The 20,818-nt window shown below is 38.2% G+C and overlaps 1 protein-coding gene across 1 annotated transcript in view; it reads right to left on the minus strand.

Moving 5' to 3' along the window:
* RRP15 (ribosomal RNA processing 15 homolog) overlaps positions 1–20,382 on the minus strand; it is a 48,019-nt gene extending 27,637 nt beyond the window's left edge. The window contains exons 1-4 of the mRNA XM_032422198.1: positions 20,221–20,382; positions 7,988–8,262; positions 5,586–5,683; positions 2,514–2,715 (exon numbers count right to left, since the gene is read on the minus strand). Coding sequence (XP_032278089.1) covers positions 2,514–2,715; positions 5,586–5,683; positions 7,988–8,262; positions 20,221–20,365 — 720 coding nt within the window. The 5' untranslated portion in view covers positions 20,366–20,382. The remainder of the gene's footprint in view (positions 1–2,513; positions 2,716–5,585; positions 5,684–7,987; positions 8,263–20,220) is intronic.
* Positions 20,383–20,818: the final 436 nt, after the last annotated feature.

Raw genomic sequence — 20,818 nt, forward strand, 5'->3', positions numbered from 1 at the left:
CAAAAGCACCCCTAATGTATGTTCATATAATGGATCCAACCTCTAGTTTATATTACTACAATTTTATCCAGCTTTCTTAATATAAAACTAATGGCTCTTTTTTGTTTTTGAACATAAGACATTAATGTCACAACTACAAATAACAGGTGTAACAGGGTAAAGGAGCAGAAGACATAATGAAGGTATCTCCAGATTGGTATCCTGATAGACGGCTACCAGTGAATCCAGTTCATATGTGGATGGACTCTAATTGTAAAGATTTCATAATATTAGGAATACGGGATAAAAAGGCTGTGTTCTGACCCTTTATGCCCAGGAAAGGGACAAGAATTTCCCTAAAGCTCTTCTCTCTGATTGTCTGAGAAGGGAAGGAGCATGGAAAAGGTGCAATAGCAATGGTGCTAGGAAAAGGTAAAATATGAGAAAAAAAGAAAATTTTATTTTTGTTCTTAATTACTATCCTTCTCTATCCATTTCATTAATCTATGTCTCATTTCTGAATCATGTTTTGGCATACTACTCCCAACTTTCCCTTCCCTCCTTCTCTTCAACTGCTTTAAAAGTCCACCTAGTCCCAGTAACTTACACCGGTTTACTGATCTATGTCCTAAATGAATATGACAGTCACATCACAATCCCCCCACAAATAGGGCAGCCACTTAATTTATCTCTTATTGTACCTAATGTAACTGATGATAACGTGCAGTCTAGACACAGTAATTTAGAATTTTTTAATCTTACTTATTTAATTGAAGTCATCTATCTATCTGAATTGCAAGACTTTTTTAAAAGATAACAAGGATAGCACCAGGTACAACTAGGCAGATATTTTTGATATTAATAACTGACCCAATTACAAATATTATAGTACTTTTATATTATTCAGATACAAAATCAAGTCCAATAAAAAAAGAGTCTGGTGGTTTTTCTATAAATATGAAATCAAAGTGAAAGCAACGTTTTTAAAAGAAATGTAGCAAGATGTTGTTAAGTATGGGGTAAGAAGTTCTAGAAACAAATTACTTTTAGAGCAAAGCCACTTCGGTTTGACAGTGAAGTAGAAAAAAGGAAAGTCAAGGGCAAAGTGCAAATGGTAAGAAAAAAAGGCAACAATGGTACTGGAAAGAACCCTTCATATATTTTCATAACTCATGAAAAAAATAATACCAAAGCAAAAACAAATGCTTCTATTAAAGTCGTTCTGAAATGAATAGAAAAAAGAAAAAAATAAGTCTTTCTTTTTCCATCTTCCTACTAACTCTCTCATTTAATGCTGCTAGATCTTTCTCCAATTTTTAGAGTAAAATGTCCCTCATGAGAACACAGCAGGTTAGATCTTTTAACTAAAAAGTAATGACCCCCAAACATAGTATTCATGTGTTTATAATTAATTCTAACACTTTAAAATAGCTGCACCAGTGAGCAGCAGTATTATGTAGATAATTAAAAAATAATTTGAGGGGGCACCTGGGTGGCTCAGTCAGTTAAGCATCTGCCTTTGGCTCAGGTCATGATCCCAGGGTCCTGGGATCGAGCCCCGCATTGGGCTCCCTTCGGGTGGGGAGCCCACTTTTCCCTCTCTTCCCTGCTCGTGCTCTCTCTGTCACCATCTCTCTCCCTCAAATAAATAAATAAAATCTTTGAATAAATAAATAAATAAATAACAATTTGGGTCCTTTAATATGCAAGAGATAGACAAAGTTAAGTAGCTAGAAACCTTTTGTCAAATTTAGGTAAAATGGCAACTCAATCAAAGAACTTGAAAAATACTTCAGCTCTAGGTTAGCATGAAATTCCTAAATGCTCTTCTTGCCAGAGTTTCAACTGGCAAACCAAAAGACAAACAAAAAACTTACAACAGAGACTCCTAATTGAAGTACTTTTTGTTGGCAATAGAAATTAAGCCATCAAACACACCAGTACTTTACTTTAATTAAAAAACAAAACAAAACAGCCCTTTTGAGAATAAAGCACATTTCAAAACCTTTTACCTGGTACCTTTAGAAAGGCAACTACTGGAGTCCACAGGTCAAAAGGACTGCAGAAGCAAAGTTATCATGCCAAAGATCATGAGGAGTATTTATACTCTTCATCTTCCAACTAGTCAAACATCACCAAGCAAGCTCATGCAAGAATGACCTTCCATTATGTTCCCCAAAGCTCTGATCCTTCACATTTTAGAAGTTATATGCCATCACGATGACCTCTGTGGGTCAAAGTCGCAAACTGAAGCTGTATCCCACACTTAGGTTTCTAGTCTCCAAAATGCACAAAAGGCAGGATTTCAGATGGGAGAGACCTAGTATCTCTAAAAGATTTACCCGAATCCACTGGTTCCTGAGTTCTAACAGCAGGGGTGTGTATGTCACTTATAACTGGCAACTTCCATACTGAATAAATCATCATGAAACTTAAGAATACAAACTTGTAAATTTATAGTGTGCTTTTTCACCCCAAAACTTTATTTTAAGAACTGAAAGTCTGATGCACTGAATCCTATATAAAAGTCTCACCTGTTTGGCTTTCAAGTTCTTTCCAGTCGAACTTTTCTCACTTGTACTTGCATCCATCCCTCTCAGAACACTGATGAAATCTTTCTTGGAAACCGTCGATATCAACTTAGCACGTTTTCTAATAGAGCTTCCAGCTTCTTTAATCTTTTCATCAACGTTCTTTTGGTGCTTCTGAACAGCATTAAATAACTGTACCACACCTCTATAGAATATAAAATGACCAGAATAACACAGTTAAGTAACAGTTACACTAGGATACAAACTGTGAGGATAAGAACAATGTATTTTTACTGCTTAGGAAAGAGGCAAGCATTTAATAGGCACTCAAATGAAAAGAGTTGAATCTAAAAAATGAATATATATTTCAACGAATGAATACAAATTTCTGACTAGAAAATAAATATATGTGGACTGATAATGTGATTTTTCTTTTCAGTTTTCATCTTTCTTTTTTTTTTTTTTTTTAAAGATTTTATTTATTTATTTGAGAGAGAGAATGAGAGAGAGAGAGAGCATGAGAGGAGGAGGGTCAGAGGGAGAAGCAGACTCCCTGCCGAGCAGAGAGCCCGATGTGGGACTCGATCCCGGGACTCCAGGATCATGACCTGAGCCGAAGGCAGTTGCTTAACCAACTGAGCCACCCAGGCGCCCAGTTTTCATCTTTCTAAATCAACTTTTGTGCAATTAGAACTAAAAATTACCTTTTTTTTTTTTAAGATTTTATTTATTTGACAGAGAGAAACACAGCGAGAGAGGGAACACAAGCAGGGGGAGTGGGAGAGGGAGAAGCAGGCTTCCCGCAGTAATTGAAGACATCACAATGCAATGGAAAGAGAACAGCCTCTACAGTTAGCTGTCTAACCATTTGACCCTAGGAAAGGTTTTCTAGATTTCAGTTTCATCTATAAATGGAAATAATACTCAAGTAGCTTAAAAAGTATTGTTATATTATCTGCAACTCCTATGATATAAAACGAATTTTTAAAAAAATTATTTCTTTATTTGACAGAGAGAGCGTGCGCAAGCACAAGCCAGGGGAGCAGCAGACAGAGGGCAAAGCAGGCTCCCCACCGAGGGGGGAGCCCAATATGGGGCTCTCAATCCCAGGACCCTGGGGTCATGACCCAAGCCAAAGGCAGACACCTAACTGAGCCACCCAGGCGCCCCAATATAAAACGAATTTTAAAATCCTATTTTAAAATGAAATACTTATTTAAATACTTTGGTCTATAGTTAAGTTCATTCCAAGAAGAATTCTGAAGATTAAGACCTGCAGTGTCCACCACAGTAGCCATGAGCCACATGTAGCTAGTGAGCCATGAAATGTGGCTGGCTAGTCCAAATCGCAATATGCTCCAAGTTTAAAATACAGACTGAATATATTGAAGATTTAATATGAAAAAAGAGAATTTTAAAATCTCATTGGTAATTGTTTTATACTGATTATATGATAAAATAAAAAATAATTTGAATATTTTAGGTTCAATAAAACACATTAGTACAATTAATTTTATCTTTTTTTTTTTTTTTTACTGTATTCAATGTGGCTACAAAAAAGTTTTACATTATATATGTAGCTCCCATTATATTTCTACTGGACAATACTGATATAAACCATTACCATCCTTCCCAGCTCTAAAATTCTATCACTGGGAGAGGCACTCTGCCATGGACCCTGAGTATCCCTGCACATTCTTGCTAGGTTTTTCAAGGATGCAAGGCCCTGACTGTTCTTTACACAGGTCATTTCTGAGAGTTGAGTTTGTAGGATGCAACCTTGAGAGATGAGGTAACGTCTCCCCCCAGGCAAAGAGCAGGCTTGCTACCATTCACCAAAAAAGCAATAGATTCCCAAGTAGAGTGTTCTTCTGTAACACAACCCACTGCACTCTCAAGCATCCACACAGGGCACCTGTGTTACCACTGAGGGATAAAGGGAGCCAGTGGAAATGTGACGCTATGGCTACTGCTTTGCCAAGAGTAATAAAGTCCTTTGTCTCTGACCCAAAAGTCTCTTGTCTTCTGGCAGTATCCAGGAAACTAACAGGCTAGCTTATTAGCTTATACGGAGGGTAAAATTCCATACCCTTCAGAGCAGGGCTGGGACCAAAGTGAGGAAAGGGAGGTGCCTCAAGTATAAAATTTAAGGAGGCACTTACTCTCATGCACCAACCATGTACTTTTCTAAATTCTTTATATGTTTTTAATTTATTTAATTCTCAGAGAAATCCTGCAGGGTAGATATAATATTCTGCTGTTTTTATATGTAAATAAACTGAAACGGAAAAATTAGGTAGCATGCCCAAGGACACACAGGTAATAAGTCAGTGCTGGGATTTGAACCTAGCAGTCTGGCTCTATGTATCTCACTATAGAACACCCATATGGATTAAAAAATGACCCAAATAATGTATTTAACTAGAAAATAAAAAATAATTCCACTAAGCAGAACTGCTATATTCTTGAAGTAGCAGCTCAAATGTTCTCTCCTCTGTGAAATCTTCCCCAACTCCCCTGACAATCTCCTGCTTTAAGTTCCCAACACACAGGACGTACCTCTAATCTCAAAGAGACTGTAATTCCTACCTGTGAGTAGGCAAGGACCACCTGGCAGCCACCAGATTCTATTTATCTTTGGACACAGAGGGCATCAAATAAACATTTGGTACCAATGATAAAAAAAAAAAAAAATGCAGAGTGAAAGGACAGCATAAAGCTACTGTAATGCAAAACTGGTTATGCCCTAAGTACAATGTAAGATAACAAAAATAATCTATTGCCATAAACTCAGACAACCATGAGAAGAGAAATGCATGTCTAATTACACTGTTTTCCTGACTACAAAAACAATATGGTTTGCAATAGGTTCAAACCAAATATACACTGAGGACGTTATATTCTTGCCTCCTGAGATCTATAAAATCTTTGGTTGAATTCAGGATTAAATAGGCAGGTTTTGATATAAATCACTTGGCTCTGGGAAGGCAGAGTTTAAGAATCAGGTCAAGTCAGAAATGGATCACTATCAAAGCTTTAATATACTTATTTTTTAAAGGGCAAAAACAATCTTACCTTGTTGCAATTCTCTGAAGATTTCTCTCTGTTTCTTTGTCTTTGACAACATCTGGCTTTACTCTGCACATCATTTCCCATTCCCGCTTCTTATCAAGCTGTGTTATAAATATTGTTATGTGAAAGAATATTAGGCATTTTTGAAAGTGCAGCATACTTTGATATGATACTCTGTGAAAGGACAAAGGTAATAAATCATTCTGGCTTAGTTTGTCACAGGGACTGAAAAAACCCCACACTTTTAGGGGTTCAGCTCAGGAGGCCTGTGGTTAACACTCAGCATGTCATGTGAGAAGCACAAAGTGAGTTTCCGTCAGGCTCTCTGACAGCAGGGGCCTGGAGGGCTGCCAGGATACTGAGGCAGGCAGGACAAGGTAAGGTGTGAGAGAGCCACATGCTGGCCTGCCACCACCAGATCAGAGGTAAGCATCAGGAAGATCCCAAACTACTGTCTTTAATAACCACAAGTTTAAACAGTGTTTATTTTTCAGAAACTGTCTTTCTCAGCAGTCAGAATATTAAAAATTTGTATCCGCTTTTAAAATCATAGCATTGTATCCAGTAGTACTCTGGTCCTAGGCACCTGACTTGACACACCAATACACCGCATCAGTATATACTGCTGTCTCAGGCCAAAATATCACCTAAGATCAAATATACTGAATATGAGGAACTGATCGCCAGGAATCTAGTGAGCATCAAAGGCAGTAATAAGAATCAGTGGGGGAAAAAAAAATCACCTTTTATCTATTCCTTTTCTGCATCCATCTAATCTCTTATTTTTGTATTCATGAAAATGTTTAATCACAGTAAAATCAAATTCCTGCTCACTATAAAGATTAGCCTGATTCCTTTCTAAAAAGAATAGACTCCTCCCCAAATCAGATAATTTACTTTTGTCATGAAATTCACTATCAGATTATGCCAGAAATTTAGAAATCTTACTTTAAGTTTAAAACAGTTGATTCTTCATTATCTGTAGTACCCAAGGCATGCACAATCCCAAAATAATTTTTAACTTTGAAGTATATTTTTATACTTATGATCAGAAATAAGTACTTGATATTCTGGAAACTGATAATATTTAACAGTAAAAAAACAATGATAATTTACACAGACTCTACTCAGGAATATATAATAGCGTTTGTAGCGACTGTGTCCTGTTTCTGGTATCAACATGTGTGTTTTCATGCATTATGTGAACAGTATCATCCCCAGCACTCAAAGGACTGCCCTAGAGTTACAGACTCATTTTTCTTGGCTTCAAAATGTTCTTACTTTGACTAGAACACTGGGACTAGAGGTAATTAAGGATTCTGATATTTTTAAAGCTTCCGTCAGCTTTTGCCAGATGATAAAGATTCAAATTTTCAGTTGAAAAGCTATCAGTAAGATTTATCTTAAAGTAAAATGAGAATAACTGAGTAGTACAGTATGTTCTGTTTCTAAAAGCAACACTTAAAAAGTTCCATCTTCATACAGCCTTTTGCACAGAGTACTAGTATTTGGAACAAAGAAAATAATTCACCTTGAAACAAGATAAGGGGATGATGAAATTAAAAGGAAATATATGCCTCATATATAAAAAGGAAATATATTCCTTAAAAGGAAATATATGTCAATCTAAATCTATTTTCCTTTCATTTTACCTATAAAGTACCTCTTGGAAATCAGTACTTTTATATTGTCAGTATGATCATAGAAAGTTATTTTTCTTTCATTAAAAAATGGCATTTATTTCACTAACCAAGTATTTTATTTTATTTTTATTTATTTTTTTTTAGACATAGAAATGCTTCATCAAGTATAAGGGATTTAAAAACCCTATTATTGTTTCTTTATTCTTATAAAACACAACAGCAAACTGAAGTCCAACTTTTAGCCTTGAATCAGCAGACTGTCCTAGTCTAACTTCTATCCGTGATTTAAAAGGTATAATGAATTCGAGTTTATCCAGCAGTGAAAACAGTCCATTTTCAGAACTGCAACCAATCCCTGACATCTTCACAGATTTGTATTACAAAATAGGTTGTTAGTAAAAAGTAACTAACATGATTCTATTGGTTCAGAATCTAATAATGTTAGCATATGGACAGCTAAATTGAATATTTAGACCCAGGAGTCACGGCCACATGTATAATTTACTTGATTTTAAAAGGCTAAATTTCTCAGTAGTTTAATTTCTATTTCTTTGCTTAGATGATTAAAAAGTGAACATGCTCAATGGAGTAATTTAGACTAGGCCTCTGTACAAAAGCTTGGTTATTCACCCCTATGTAAAAAAGCAAGTTAAAAACTGGAATGTTAATTGGACAAACACTGCCAGGAACAATTTGGTACAGATAGGAACTTGACTAGACTAGGCAAACAATCTAATCTACAAAACAACTGGTAAGACACACCTGTTTTCTCTTCTCTAGTCTCTCTTGCTTTAACTTTTCTTTTTCCTTTTCCAGCTCTCTGTTTTTGACCAGAATAGTGGGTTTACTTTTAGGAGTTTTTTTGTTAAGAATTTTAGCCATGGCATCCGCCCAGCCCACGTTAGTTCCAACACTAGCTTCAGCTGCATGTTCATTTCCATTGCCACACGGTTCAACTTCATCTTCATTGTCAGCTTCCACTGCTTCATCATCTGAAGAAAAGTCATCCTTTTCTGATCCACAGCTTCTTACAGAACCTAAGAGTAGAAACAAATTAAACTTTAACACTGGAGGAAGAGGCTGTCAAGGCCATGCCAGACCCCCAGGACCCGTCAAAAAGCTAACAGTTCTCCATCTGTCTTCATTTTCACAAGAGGGGAACTTTGTGAATTCCACAGCTACAGTAATAGCAGAGAGCAAGACGGCCCTCCATCCTACTGCCATCAGCCCCCAGAGACCTGGCCCAGCCATGCTGGGCTTCAGCACCCAGGACCCAAGCAGCAGAAACAAATCCAACAGCCCACACCTACTCCTATTGTCAAGGGGGCAGCAGATGCCAACATGGGAGCAGTGTAGTGTGTGTTCAAGTCCATGGGCCTTACTTGTGCCATTAAACTACTTAATAAGAGACTAATGAAAATTATTTTTAAAACGATTAACAAAAAACTTTAATCCATCAAGAAAATGTTTCCATGGTACAGAGAAGTCAGAATAACCTCTCTAGGGATTTGACCCAGATATTTAAAACTCTGAATTTGTGTACAGAAAAGTCTAGAAAACAAAACAAACAAAAAAACCGGCCCCCTTTTATAGAATTTGCATATAACATTATAAAATTAGGTATTTACCATTCTTGAAAAATAATCAAGTAATATCTGCCCAAGATACTAAAGATTCAATTGCACAGCTGGGTGACCGAATGACACTATCAAGTTCTGAGTCGCAGATACAAAAGTGTACTGTTGGAATTGCATCCTGCACAACCTCCGAAAAAAGCATATACAGGTTATTTGCCAGCTAGTTCATCTTATAAGGTTCAAATAGCTGGGGTCAGCGGCTTGGCAGAAATAAGAGTCTAGTCAGGGGCCTTGCTTGAAAATCAACTTGTTGAGAAGCTTTTGTAGTTTAAGTTTTGTGGCTTTTCTCCACTTCTGAAGTTCACTGTACTTTACCAACAAGACCACAAGCAGCCAGCAGAGTCCGCGTACATCTATATGGTCCAGAGCCTTCTGGACAGCTTCTGTTTTGTTCTTCAGAAGCCGATGGAACTTATTAGGAACTACTTCAAAGGAGAAAATCGTCCAATAGCTTAGTAACTTGGAATGTTTCTCACTGAGCAACAGAGGAGCTAACGAAGCACTGCCCTCAGGGAGCCAGTGCTGGGCCCAGCTGCGCATACCAAAGCTAAGCATTATAACCACAACCTCTGCTTCTACCTCTAAGAAGTCTGATGGTTTTTTGTTGTTACTTCAAAATAATGTACCTGCTCGTCAGCTCTAAGGCCCCCTTTCTTCTTTAAATAATTTCAATGAAATGTACATATTCTGCTTTCAAATAACATTTCAGCCTTTTCTTCCCCTTAATTCAGCTTACTGCCATGACCAAAATGAAAGGAGCTGAATGTACAGTCGGCTGTTAACGTCGGAGTGATCCTCTCTAGTCTCTCAACTGTAAATCATGAAGTAAGAGAGAACTGCCAGAAAGATCTGACTTAGCTAATCATTATAAACCTGCAATTTTGCTATTACTTTTGCACAATACCTTTAAGTGTTGGAAATTCATGAAATGAAAAATATGTAAAACTTAATATTTAATACATTTAAGATAAAAATTTATAACCTTAGAAAACAGCAAATAAAAACATATAAAACATTTTATAGATATAGAAAAAATGAACCTCAAGCAAATAAGTAAAAATAAAGTATCTTCAAAGTGTGATAAAAGTGTGTCAGTGTTATCAAAAAGGGAAATAATAAAGGAAATTGCTAATAATTCCACTGCTCTAATGTGCTGCACATTTCTCAGTAAAGAGAAAAAAGTTTTAAACAGAAACTCATTTGCCACATATTTAATTTGAAGCCTTCTCTATATCCTGCATGCTGGGTAAATTTAAGAAATCTGAGGACACATGATTCTAGGCTTTGACATGCAAATATAGGTGATTTAAGAACTTTATTATTTATAAAGTATTTTTTAAAAGTATCTAGATTTTGGGGTGCCTGGGTGGGGCTCAGTCCTTAAGTGTCTGCCTTCGGCTCAGGTCATAATCCCAGGGTCCTGGGATGGAGCCCCACATCAGGCTCCCTGCTCCACGGGAAGCCTGCTTCTCCCTCTCCCACTCCCCCTGTTTGTGTTCCCTCTCTCTCTCTGTCTCTGTCAAATAAATAAATAAAATCTTAAAAAAAAAAAAATCCAGATTTTGCCAAACAAAAGCTGTTAGCACTATCATTCAATTCAATGAATCTGAGTGTCTGCTATATACCAGATTTCAGAGTCACACAATTTTTCCCTCAGAAGCACCTCCTCAGACCAGGGTTTCTGGAAAGTATACTGAGAAGCAAAGTTTGGAGAATGTAATTATCTGAAAAATAAAGATGTTAATATTATACATCTTATTTCTCAGAGTCAGCAGCATTGCACACGTATTAATAACAAAATAAACAATTATTTGACAAGTGCTTTTTGTAGTAAGAATTTTTCTAAATGTAAAGAGGCATAACAGCTTAAATGTTTGTGTGAATGAAGAATACCTGGCTGATCAAAAACAGAAGGTTTCACCAGTCCCTGGTAAAATGTCAGAACTACAATACTGACATCTAGTGTTCTGTCCTGATGCATTTGCACACAAATGGCAACAATTTCACTTTCTCAGTTGCACTGTAGAGGCAGCCACGAGACTTTACAACTGTATGAGCTACCCCAATTCTCCACTTCCAGACTTTGGCTCTTTTTCTTGGTATGTTTCTTACCCAGACTGACTACCACAATATGCATATTATAGGCACATAAAAAATCTGTGAAAAGTCTTAGAATACCATTTTATACAACCTGCATAAACCAATTCAACAAATTCGAAAAGAATCCACTAAATTCCTAATTTTTATTTGACTTTTTTAAAGAAGTTCTAGCTCAGAGGAGTCTGACATTCACTGCAAATGGAAATGATCACATTTTATATAAATAAAAAATGCCAATGTAATGAGGTCCTCCAGCGTACTAAAAACCAGGATTTACTTCTAGGATACCAAAGATAAAACCAATCAGAAAGCAGAACTGGTTCTTGAAATTTTACTGTATCCTATGAAGATGAGATTTTTTAAAAATTTTCTACTAACTGATCTTTAACAACAGAAGTTAAGTGCATATATCCAGGGCACCAGATAAGTAAAAGATTCCTTTGAAGCCTTCTGTGTTATCTTAAATATTAACTCTAAGTTTGCATTCTATTTTTGGAATCTGGAAATTAAGGAAGGGCTACAAAGAACACTTACTGGAAGCAGTAACTAATGGTTCCAATATAACTTTCCGCATTCATGGAAATGTTCTATTATCAAAGCTGCCCACTAGCCACTGGGTATCAGAGCCTACTGAATACTTCAAATGCAGCCAGTACAACCAAGGAACTGAATTTTTCACTTTAATTACTTTAAATTTAAAAAGCTCTATGGGGGGTCACGTGGATGGCTCAGTCGGTTAAGAGTCTGACTTTTAATCTCAGGGTCTTGAGTTTAAGCCCCGCATTGGACTCCACGCTGGTTGTGGAGCCTACTTAAAAAAAAAAAAAAAAAAAAAGGCCACATGTGGCTAGTGCTACCAGCTACCATACTGGCAGGGCAGGGTTAGACTTCTAAGATTCTGTGGTAGATGTAGGCATTTCCCATCTCCCGCTGCCTTTTCCCCAAACTTCCAGCTCCCTTTCAAATTTATTATCTGTCCCAGATATAGTTAGCTGTTGGCTAGAAAGTGGGATAAAGTTTTAAGACTCACAGTCCTTCAATATTTACTGAGCACTCATGAATGATGGGGAAGGGGAAAACAAAAAATCTAAGTCTAGGTTTCTCTCCTTGAAGATGGTCCTATGTTTAGTAGGGTAGATAAATCAGTTAACCAACCACAAAATTTGGTTTTACAATATGCAAAATTTGTCAGTGCTCTTCTAAAAAAAAAAAAAAAAAAGGCAACGAAGAAAGGGTGACTGTTTGGGGGTATCTTTTACAAAGATGATATTAAAGTTGTTTCTTAGGTAAAGCAGGGATTTGAATGACAAGAGAAGGGAGGAGGCCAAAGAAGTAAGATTCCACAACCCAAGTGAATTGAAAGACACAGGTGGGGATGATCACTAAATCTATAACCAAAAACTCCCTAGATCTGACTGAGTCAATGCCCTGTATAAAAATTAAAATTATGATAATCATCATTATGATGGGCATTCCAGGCAGAATAAACCAGTATGTCCAAAGGCATGGGAATATGAAAGAAGGTGAGATGTTTATGAAATGACAAGAAGTTCAGACTGGCTGAAACCGGATCTGGAAACTGGATAGTAAGAACTGAGTTTAAAAAGCTGGCTGGTTTATAAAAATGCTGGTTTGATTTACGATCCAAGAAATAAAATATGCACATTAACCCCCAAATTAAAACCAAGCGGTTTAAAATTACAGCACTATAGGTGTGTGTTTCCAGTAAGAGGCCAAACTGCTAGTGCTTTTCTCTTACCTTAGGCCCTTACTTTTAAAAAGTTTCTCTACTGGATTAAGAAGGTTGTTCTTTTAAAATACAAATACCATCTGGGAGCATTAAGGTTATTGGTTAACATTTAACTTATTTCACACCTTCAGAATAACTCTAACTGAAACAGAATTCCTCATAAAAACTTGGTAGAGATCAGCTAGTAGTAAAGAGTATGAACACAGAAGTCAGGCTGCCTGAATCCAATCTCACCTCCAGATACAAAATCCCCATCTGTAAAAATGGCAATAAAATAGTATTAACTTCACTGTGGTTTTGTGATAATTAAATGAGTTTATATTAAAGTTCTTAAAAGAGTGCCTAGCCCATAGTAAACATTTACGTGCTGATTACATACCACACAGAGACACACACGATAAGAATTTTAATGTCATTGTGGAGGCGAAATGAATAAGGAATACCTCTGGTAGTTGGAATCTGCAAGAAGTGTGAGGTGCTGTATGGGAAGCTTTAGTTGACCAGCTAGTTAGAGCAGAAGGGTGAAGAGCTCAGATTATAAAATCAGACAGACTTGGCATTACGTCCTGATTCCACTACTTTCCAACAGTATTAGCTTGGGTGAGTTACCTAATTCTGCTTTGTCTCAGTTTCTTTGTAGCAAAATAGGCATGAAAATAGTTATCTACCTCACTGGGTTGTTATGATGATTAAATCAGATAACACATGAAAAGAACTTAACACAGACTTTGTACATATTAGACATGAAATAAATGACAGACAAGGATGCTGAGAACCCAGATGACAGACCAGGGATGGGAGATCACAAAAGACTAAAAAAGGATGCCAAAATAAAGGTGGTAAAAGGAATTTCACTTCCATTGTAATTCTATCTACAGTCTTGGTTATAGCCTATAATGCATGTCCAGGGAATCATCAAGTGCAGGTAGGCTACCTTTGACTTTATTTTAGAAGTGATCAATGATACTGCACCACAATTTTTTTTTTTTTTTTTAAAGTAAGCTCCTCACCCAATGTGGGGCTTGAACTCATGATGCCAAGATCAAGAGTCACATGCTCTACCAGCTGAGCCAGTGAGGTGCTCTGTGTCCCACAACTTTTCAAAGTACTCTAAAATATTGACAATACTAACTAGCTAACATGTAGTTAGAGCAAGCTACTATATAAAACACTTTTTATGCATTATCATTTAATCCTCACAACACTCTATGAGTTGCTCTTATTTATTTACACAGGTAACAATTCTGAAGCTTAAAAAAGTTAAAGAAATATGCCCAAAGTCACAAAGTTAACAGAGCAGAGCAATAAGGCTGTCTGACCTCTGAGGCACTAGAAAGCTTTGAATCAAGGATTCAACTAAGATTAACATGTACTGAATGAATGCAGAAAATAGTCATTAATAGTTTAAGAAAGCTTGAATTAAAAAGAAATTTCTATGTAAGCCTCAGTTAACCAGAAGAGCCCATTCCTCACCCCCATTCTGATTTTGCCTAAGAATGCACATTGCCCTAGTTATCAAGAGCTCTGAAACTACTGTTCCCCATTCCAGTTATAAATCACTTGTTCTGCTCAAGCCACATGATCTTTCCTGCCCATTACTACTAAATTTAGAATATTCTGGGGTGTCTGAGTGTCACAGTAGGTTGAACGTCCAACTCTTAGTTTCAGCCGAGGTTGTGATTTCAGGGTTGTAAGATCAAGCCCCATGTCACGCTCCACACTCAATGCAGAGTCTGCTTGAGATTCTCTCTCCCTCTCCCTCTGCCCCTCCTGCTTGTGCTCCCTCCCTCTCTCTCTCTTAAATAAAGGTATCTTTTTTTTTTTAAGATTTTGACAGAGAAAGAGTGCATGCGCACACCAGCAGGGGGAGCGGCAGGCAGAGGGAGAGGGAGAAGCAGGCTCCCTACTGAGCAGAGAGCCTGACATGAGGCTCGATCCCAGGACCCTGGGATCACAACCTGAACCGAAGGCAGATGCTTAACCGACTGAGCCACCCAGGCGCCCCTAAATAAATACATCTTTAAAAAAATAAAAATAAAAAAAAATTTAGAATAATCAAAATTGATGTTTTAAATTTTATTTAAAAGCACTTACCTTTGAAAAAAATGAAGCTATCCCAGCTTTCCATAAAAATACTCACAATGAAAATTAAAGTGCTACTATGAGACAAATTAAAAGATGTGACTACATGTGCCATCTAGGCAAGTCAAAGCATAGAGCCTGAAAGTACTCTGTTTCCTGAGTCTGTCCTATAAATTGCTAAACCACTCAAGTAGGACTATGATATATTTCATTTCTTAGACATGTTCCTTTGCTATTTTAAGTAACTTAAATGATGAAAGAGGCTATAAGCTACAGTTTGATGAAAAGCATATTTATCTGCTGCATTATTATATCTAAAACACAGCTTTGTAGTTTATCAAAACGAAGTGATAGCTCATAGGACCCTCTAAACTGGATTGTTATCAAGTCTTATGTTAGAAGCATATGGCCATTTTTCATGTATGTGAAAAGAACGATTCAGAAAACATGAAATTACCATTCTTCTCTACCAGTTTACAGTCATATGGGCACAAGCTATGAGGAAAGGGTTGGTCACATCATGGCACTGGATAATGACCAAGGCTTTTTCCATCTGGGTTGATTTACTGACTACAGGTTTTTTTTTAAGACTACAAGCTTAAGAATAAAGTCAGCATTGTGTCTAAACCTTCAACACTGCATCAATTCAATAAATCTGAGTAGTTCAAGGATAACTCAGAGGTAGAGGTTATCAGCCTCTCTTTCATAATACTTGATACCATCAACCACTGTTTACTTCCTCACCTGAGTTGATTTACTGACTAGGGAGGCTATGTGTGCCTGTGTATGCTTTAAGAATACAAACTTAAGGGGCACCTGGGTGGCTCAGTAGGTTAAGTTCCGGCTCAGGTCATGATCCCAGGGTCCTAGGATAGAGCCCTGCATCTGGCTCCCTGCTCACTGGGGAGCCTGCTTCTCCCTCTCCCTCTGCCTGCTTCCCCTGCTTGTGCTCTCTCTCTCTGTCAAATAAATAAATAAAATCTTAAAAAAAATACAAACTTAAGAACCAATTACACATTGTATCAAAACCTGCAACAAGGTATCAATTCAATAAATCTGAGCAGTTCAAGGTTAACTCAAATAGGGGTGTCATCATCCTCTTCATAACCCCTGATATTTATCTGTTACTTAAAATGCTAACTGTAGGGGCGCCTGGGTGGCTCAGTCGTTGAGCATCTGCCTTCGGCTCAGGTCATGGTCCCAGGGTTCTGGGATCGAGCCCCGCATCGGGCTCCCTGCTCTGCGGGAAGCCTACTTCTCCCTCTCCCACTCCCCCTGCCTGTGTTCCTTCTCTCACTGTGTCTCTCTCTGTCAAATAAATAAATAAAATCTTTAAAGAAAAAAATAAAATGCTAACTGTAGCATTTTACCTTCCACATATCTCTGATCTGTGATCACTTGTGATATTACTATGACCAAATTTCAAATCCTACTGAAGAGTATTACAATTTACTAAAATTCAGTCTGAACCATTTCACTATCATGTAAGTTTACATTATATACAAGTTCTGTTAATTTTACCCTCAACAATACCTAGTACATGAGAAAAGTGTAAAAATCACATTAAGAGCAATTTCCAATTTATTCAATGACTAAATGGATAGAGTACTATACCATGTATCAGGTTCTACGCCAAATTCTGATACAGCTGTTAGCAAAGCTGACAAAGTCTTTCTTAACAGAACTAGGAAATTTCCTTTTTTTTAAAGATTTTATTTATTTGTCAGAGAGAGCGCGCGCACAAGCAGGGGGAGTGGGAGGCAGAGGGAGAAGCAGGCCCCCCGCTGAGCAAGGAGCCTGATGCGGGACTGGATCCCAGGACCCCGGGACCATGACCTAAGCTGAAGGCAGACACTTAACTGAGCCACCCAGACGTCCTAAGAACTAGGAAATTTCTGCAAAGTCTGACAAACAGTAATTGAGAATTTTACACTCGTAAAAGCATCATTTTTTACATCTTTCTTACATAATGTATCAAAATAAAAATTAAAGTCAAGAGGAAAAGTTCAAACAATGCATGGGTTTAACCTGTGTGTTTTCTATGAAATTTAAGTAATATTTTGCTAAAAGAATTTGCTTTCAAATGATCATATGATAAGGTACATCCCTATCAATTTTTAGGATCCAATTAAAATTCAAAGAGAAGCCTCTGATTCAATTTCCTGATAAAACGAGCCAGTACACTTCACTTTAATAATAAGCCTGTAATTTGCACACTGATTCACTGATATGTCTGAACCAGATTTAATCTTCTGCCTTTATAGTTTCTCAGCATCCATTCTCTGAAATTTTCTGAAAATGTATTAGTTCTGTCAAGGCCACATATACACAAATTCTGAACTACAAAAGCTGTTTCCATCGGTCACGTTTCAAATAACTGATTTCATAAGAGGAAAACAGCAGATTCTTATATTAAATAACAAATTCTGAATTAAATAAAAGGAGGATGTCCCATCTTATAACCAACGGACCTACATTATTTAATTTATTAAATAAAAGGCCCTTTATAATTTATCTCTCGCAGAGCTACAGTCTAAATCCTGCAGGAAAAGGTGGATGGAGACAATGAAGTCAGAACCTAAAGGATACAGACAAGAAAGTGAACAGAAAAAGGGAGTGGTCAGGAGTACAGGTGCTACAGCCAAACCTCAATAATGGCTGTGTCATTTATCAACCTGCTGAGCAGCTTCTGTATTGGGGCGAGCAAGTTATAACCTTTTTGGACCTCAGCTTCCCATAAGTAAAATGACAATAACAGAATCTATCTCATAGGGTTGTTGTCAGAATTGAAATGGCACACATATGAGGAGCTTAGAACAGCACACAGTACATACAAAAGCTCAAAAAATATAGCTCTTATTATCGAATTCCTCTAACAGTAGAGCACACCCAAAATTTATGGTGCTATGAGTTTTTTTCTAAGTTGGTTATTTGGAAAACTGAATGTTTTTCTTCTGAAAAACATTTCAGGTGGAGCCCTTGTGCCCCCCCGAACCCCCAGTCCTGCACTGGTGCCAGCGCGGACACAGGTTTGCCAGGGCCCACCAGCGGTCTGGCACCGTGCGCCAGCCGCCATACAGCCGCCAGCGGTATGAATAAACATGTGTCTCTCTCTTCCTTAAAAGTTCTCAACTGTTCCCTACTGTCTACAAATGGAGACGCCGATCTCTTTCATACGGCACACAAGACTCTTCACAATCTGGCTTTACCCTCTGTTCCTGGTTTCACGTCAGTAACTTCTCTGGAAGCTAGAGCCACGGCAGATAATTCATGGTGTCCTAAATAGCCCATGCATTTTAAGAGGCTGCATGCCATTGTAGGTGCTTTTCTCTGGACGTCTGAGAAACCTGTCTTCTCGAACCCCCAGACTTAGAAAATTATTCACCCTTCTAAGGCCTAGATGAAATGCCACCTCATTCATTTATTCAGCAAGAAAATGTACTTAATACTAAAATGTGCAAGGAAGGCCCTATGGAAATAAATAAGACACAGTTCCAGCATTTGGGGAATCTATATCTATAAGAAGAAAGGTATGTTAAAATAAAATAATAACATAGCATACTATGAGTAATATATGTAAGACAGAAGAAAGCAATGCCTAAGCTGGGTTCTACAGGATATGGATTTCTCTGTTTCCATTTGTACCATTTTAACTGGACCATGATTGTAATAACTACTTTTACAGTCCTGTGCTGAATATCTATCTTCCCTAAGACTATAATTCTAGGGCGGAAATTTATTTATCCTTTGTTCCTCAACACAGGGTAAATTATCCACCTAAAGGATAATTAGGTTTCCATAGTACCCAAAACCCTTAATCCGCAATGTAACTTATCTATAATAGCAAGAGAACCTTAGAACCTGGTCAGCACTGACAACACTGCATTGAAAAGTCAGAACAGCTCTAACTTGGAATTATTCAGTACTTAAAGAGAGAAATCTAATTTCCACTTAAATTTGTAAGCAGTACTGGTATTTTGCTTCAAATGTAGTACTGCTTCTTTCCCTGACAACCCCACATGAACTAGTCTATTCAGTTCAAGAAATAGCAGAATCAGAAGTTCTAATTCCTGCTCAACAAATTGACTGTGTTGCTTAATTACTCTGGAAGCGGATGAGGACTGTAATTACCTAGGGACTGCAGTAGCTAGCACATGACAGTTTCTTCTTGGTTCTGGAAGTCCAGATTTACCCATTCATTTACTTAAATTTCTGTGAAAAATCCACTATGCAGCAGGAACTGTTTTAGATACTGGGATACAGCCATCTCTACTCTTACGTAACTTACATTTCAGCTGGGAGAAACACACAGCAATTATATAACATGCCAGATGATTTGGGAAACACTGAGAAAAATATAGCAGGATTAGTCAAAAGTGAAGGTAGGGAGGCAAGAAGAGTAGTGATGGTACATTACATAGGGTGATGAGGGTCAAGTCTTGCAGATAAAGCACTAGATCCGAGATTGAAGGAAGTCAGGAAGAGAGAGCCATGCAAGTATTTGAAAAATACTCTAGGCAGTGAAGCCAGCAAGTGATGAAACCCTGGTGTGGGAGCCTGTTTGATGTGTTAAACCCCAAGGATATCAATGTGGTTAGATTACAGTTAGTAGTTAGTAGGGGGCAGAGTAGAAAACTATGAGAGAAAAAACGACCTGAGCTATGAGCTACATCATACAGTCTAAGGATTCTGGATGTTAATCTGAGATGGGAAGCCACTGGACCATCTTGAGCAGATAACTCTCATGATCTGAGGTCCATTATAAAAGAATAGTTCTGGCTGTTACAAAGCTCTAGCTAGTATTAAGGAGCAATAACTGGAACATTAGAAGGTCAGGGGTCATCTCAAATTCCTTATAACCTAAGAAGCTAATGCCAAGAATGATGGTAAAGAGGAGCAGCATGGTCACATCATGGCTGAAGGCCTCAAAATATCTTTCCTTCCTTTAACAAGCATCTGAGAGATCAACTGATACTTTTATTTATTCTACTTTAACCACGTCCTCTTCTTTCATTCACTGCTATCAGGTCTCTGACTCCCAGAGTCACGAACGTACCACACAAGAAAAGTCAAGTATACCATTCATCTTCCTCTCAGCTCTTTTGGCCTTTTGCTCCTCGTTCCCTAAGAAACTTTTCCCACTCTTGTAATTTTAAATATACCCTCTCATTTTGCCTTCTATCATTGTAACCTTTTTGCTGCTTTCATCCCTTTTAATCAGTAACAGTGACGGTGACAATGTCTAGTAAAAGAATGTGGAAGTTCAAAGCGTCCCTTCCCTAAACACCACCTCCAAGCCTTCTCACTGGGCCAAAGTCGCCCCTTGGATGCCACCCGAGATAAAACTTGCAGCAAAGCCAATCGCATTCCCTGCTTCCCGCGAATTCAACCCGGCCTTTCTTTTCAGCTCAACCCTAGTACGTTACCTCCACTGTTGGCAGTGTCTTTGCCCTCATCTTCCAACTCCGAAGATACTGCTCTGGCTACCATTTTCATCTTCTTCTTCTTCTTCAGTGAATTTTTCAGCTTTTTCCCTGCACTCACACGTGAGTCCCGAACGGCCGCGGCCATGTTTCCTCACCGGAAGCGACCCGTAAGAGTTGCGACCGGTGGTAACAAAAGGAACTTCGGCATTTAGTTCCGGTGACACAAGGTTCCGGGGCGGGGCCGTCTAGCCCGGAGTTCCGGGCCCGGAGCCTCAGATTGTGGATTGGAGGGAGGTCGGAGTGGTCCGTGTCTCTACCTGAAATCCGCTCCAGTGCGGGGGTGGGAATTAGTGAACTTACGTTCTCAGCAGACTCCCCGGCCCGCTCGCTCTTGCCCCCGGACCACTGCCGCAACCCGGAGCGGTCCACTTTGATTTCCTTCCTACGGCCGCTTCCCTTCTGTGCTGCCTTATTGAATGTGGGTTTAGGGTGTTCCTCCAAGATCCCTTACTGGCCCACAGCCGCACCTGCAGCTGGGAGGCCAGGAAAGCGAGTGCGGCGTCTCTAATGAGAATACGACAATGTCATCCTCTCTCCG

This window comes from Phoca vitulina, unplaced genomic scaffold, assembly GCF_004348235.1.
Source record: "Phoca vitulina isolate PV1807 unplaced genomic scaffold, GSC_HSeal_1.0 scaffold26, whole genome shotgun sequence".
NCBI lineage: Eukaryota > Metazoa > Chordata > Mammalia > Carnivora > Phocidae > Phoca > Phoca vitulina.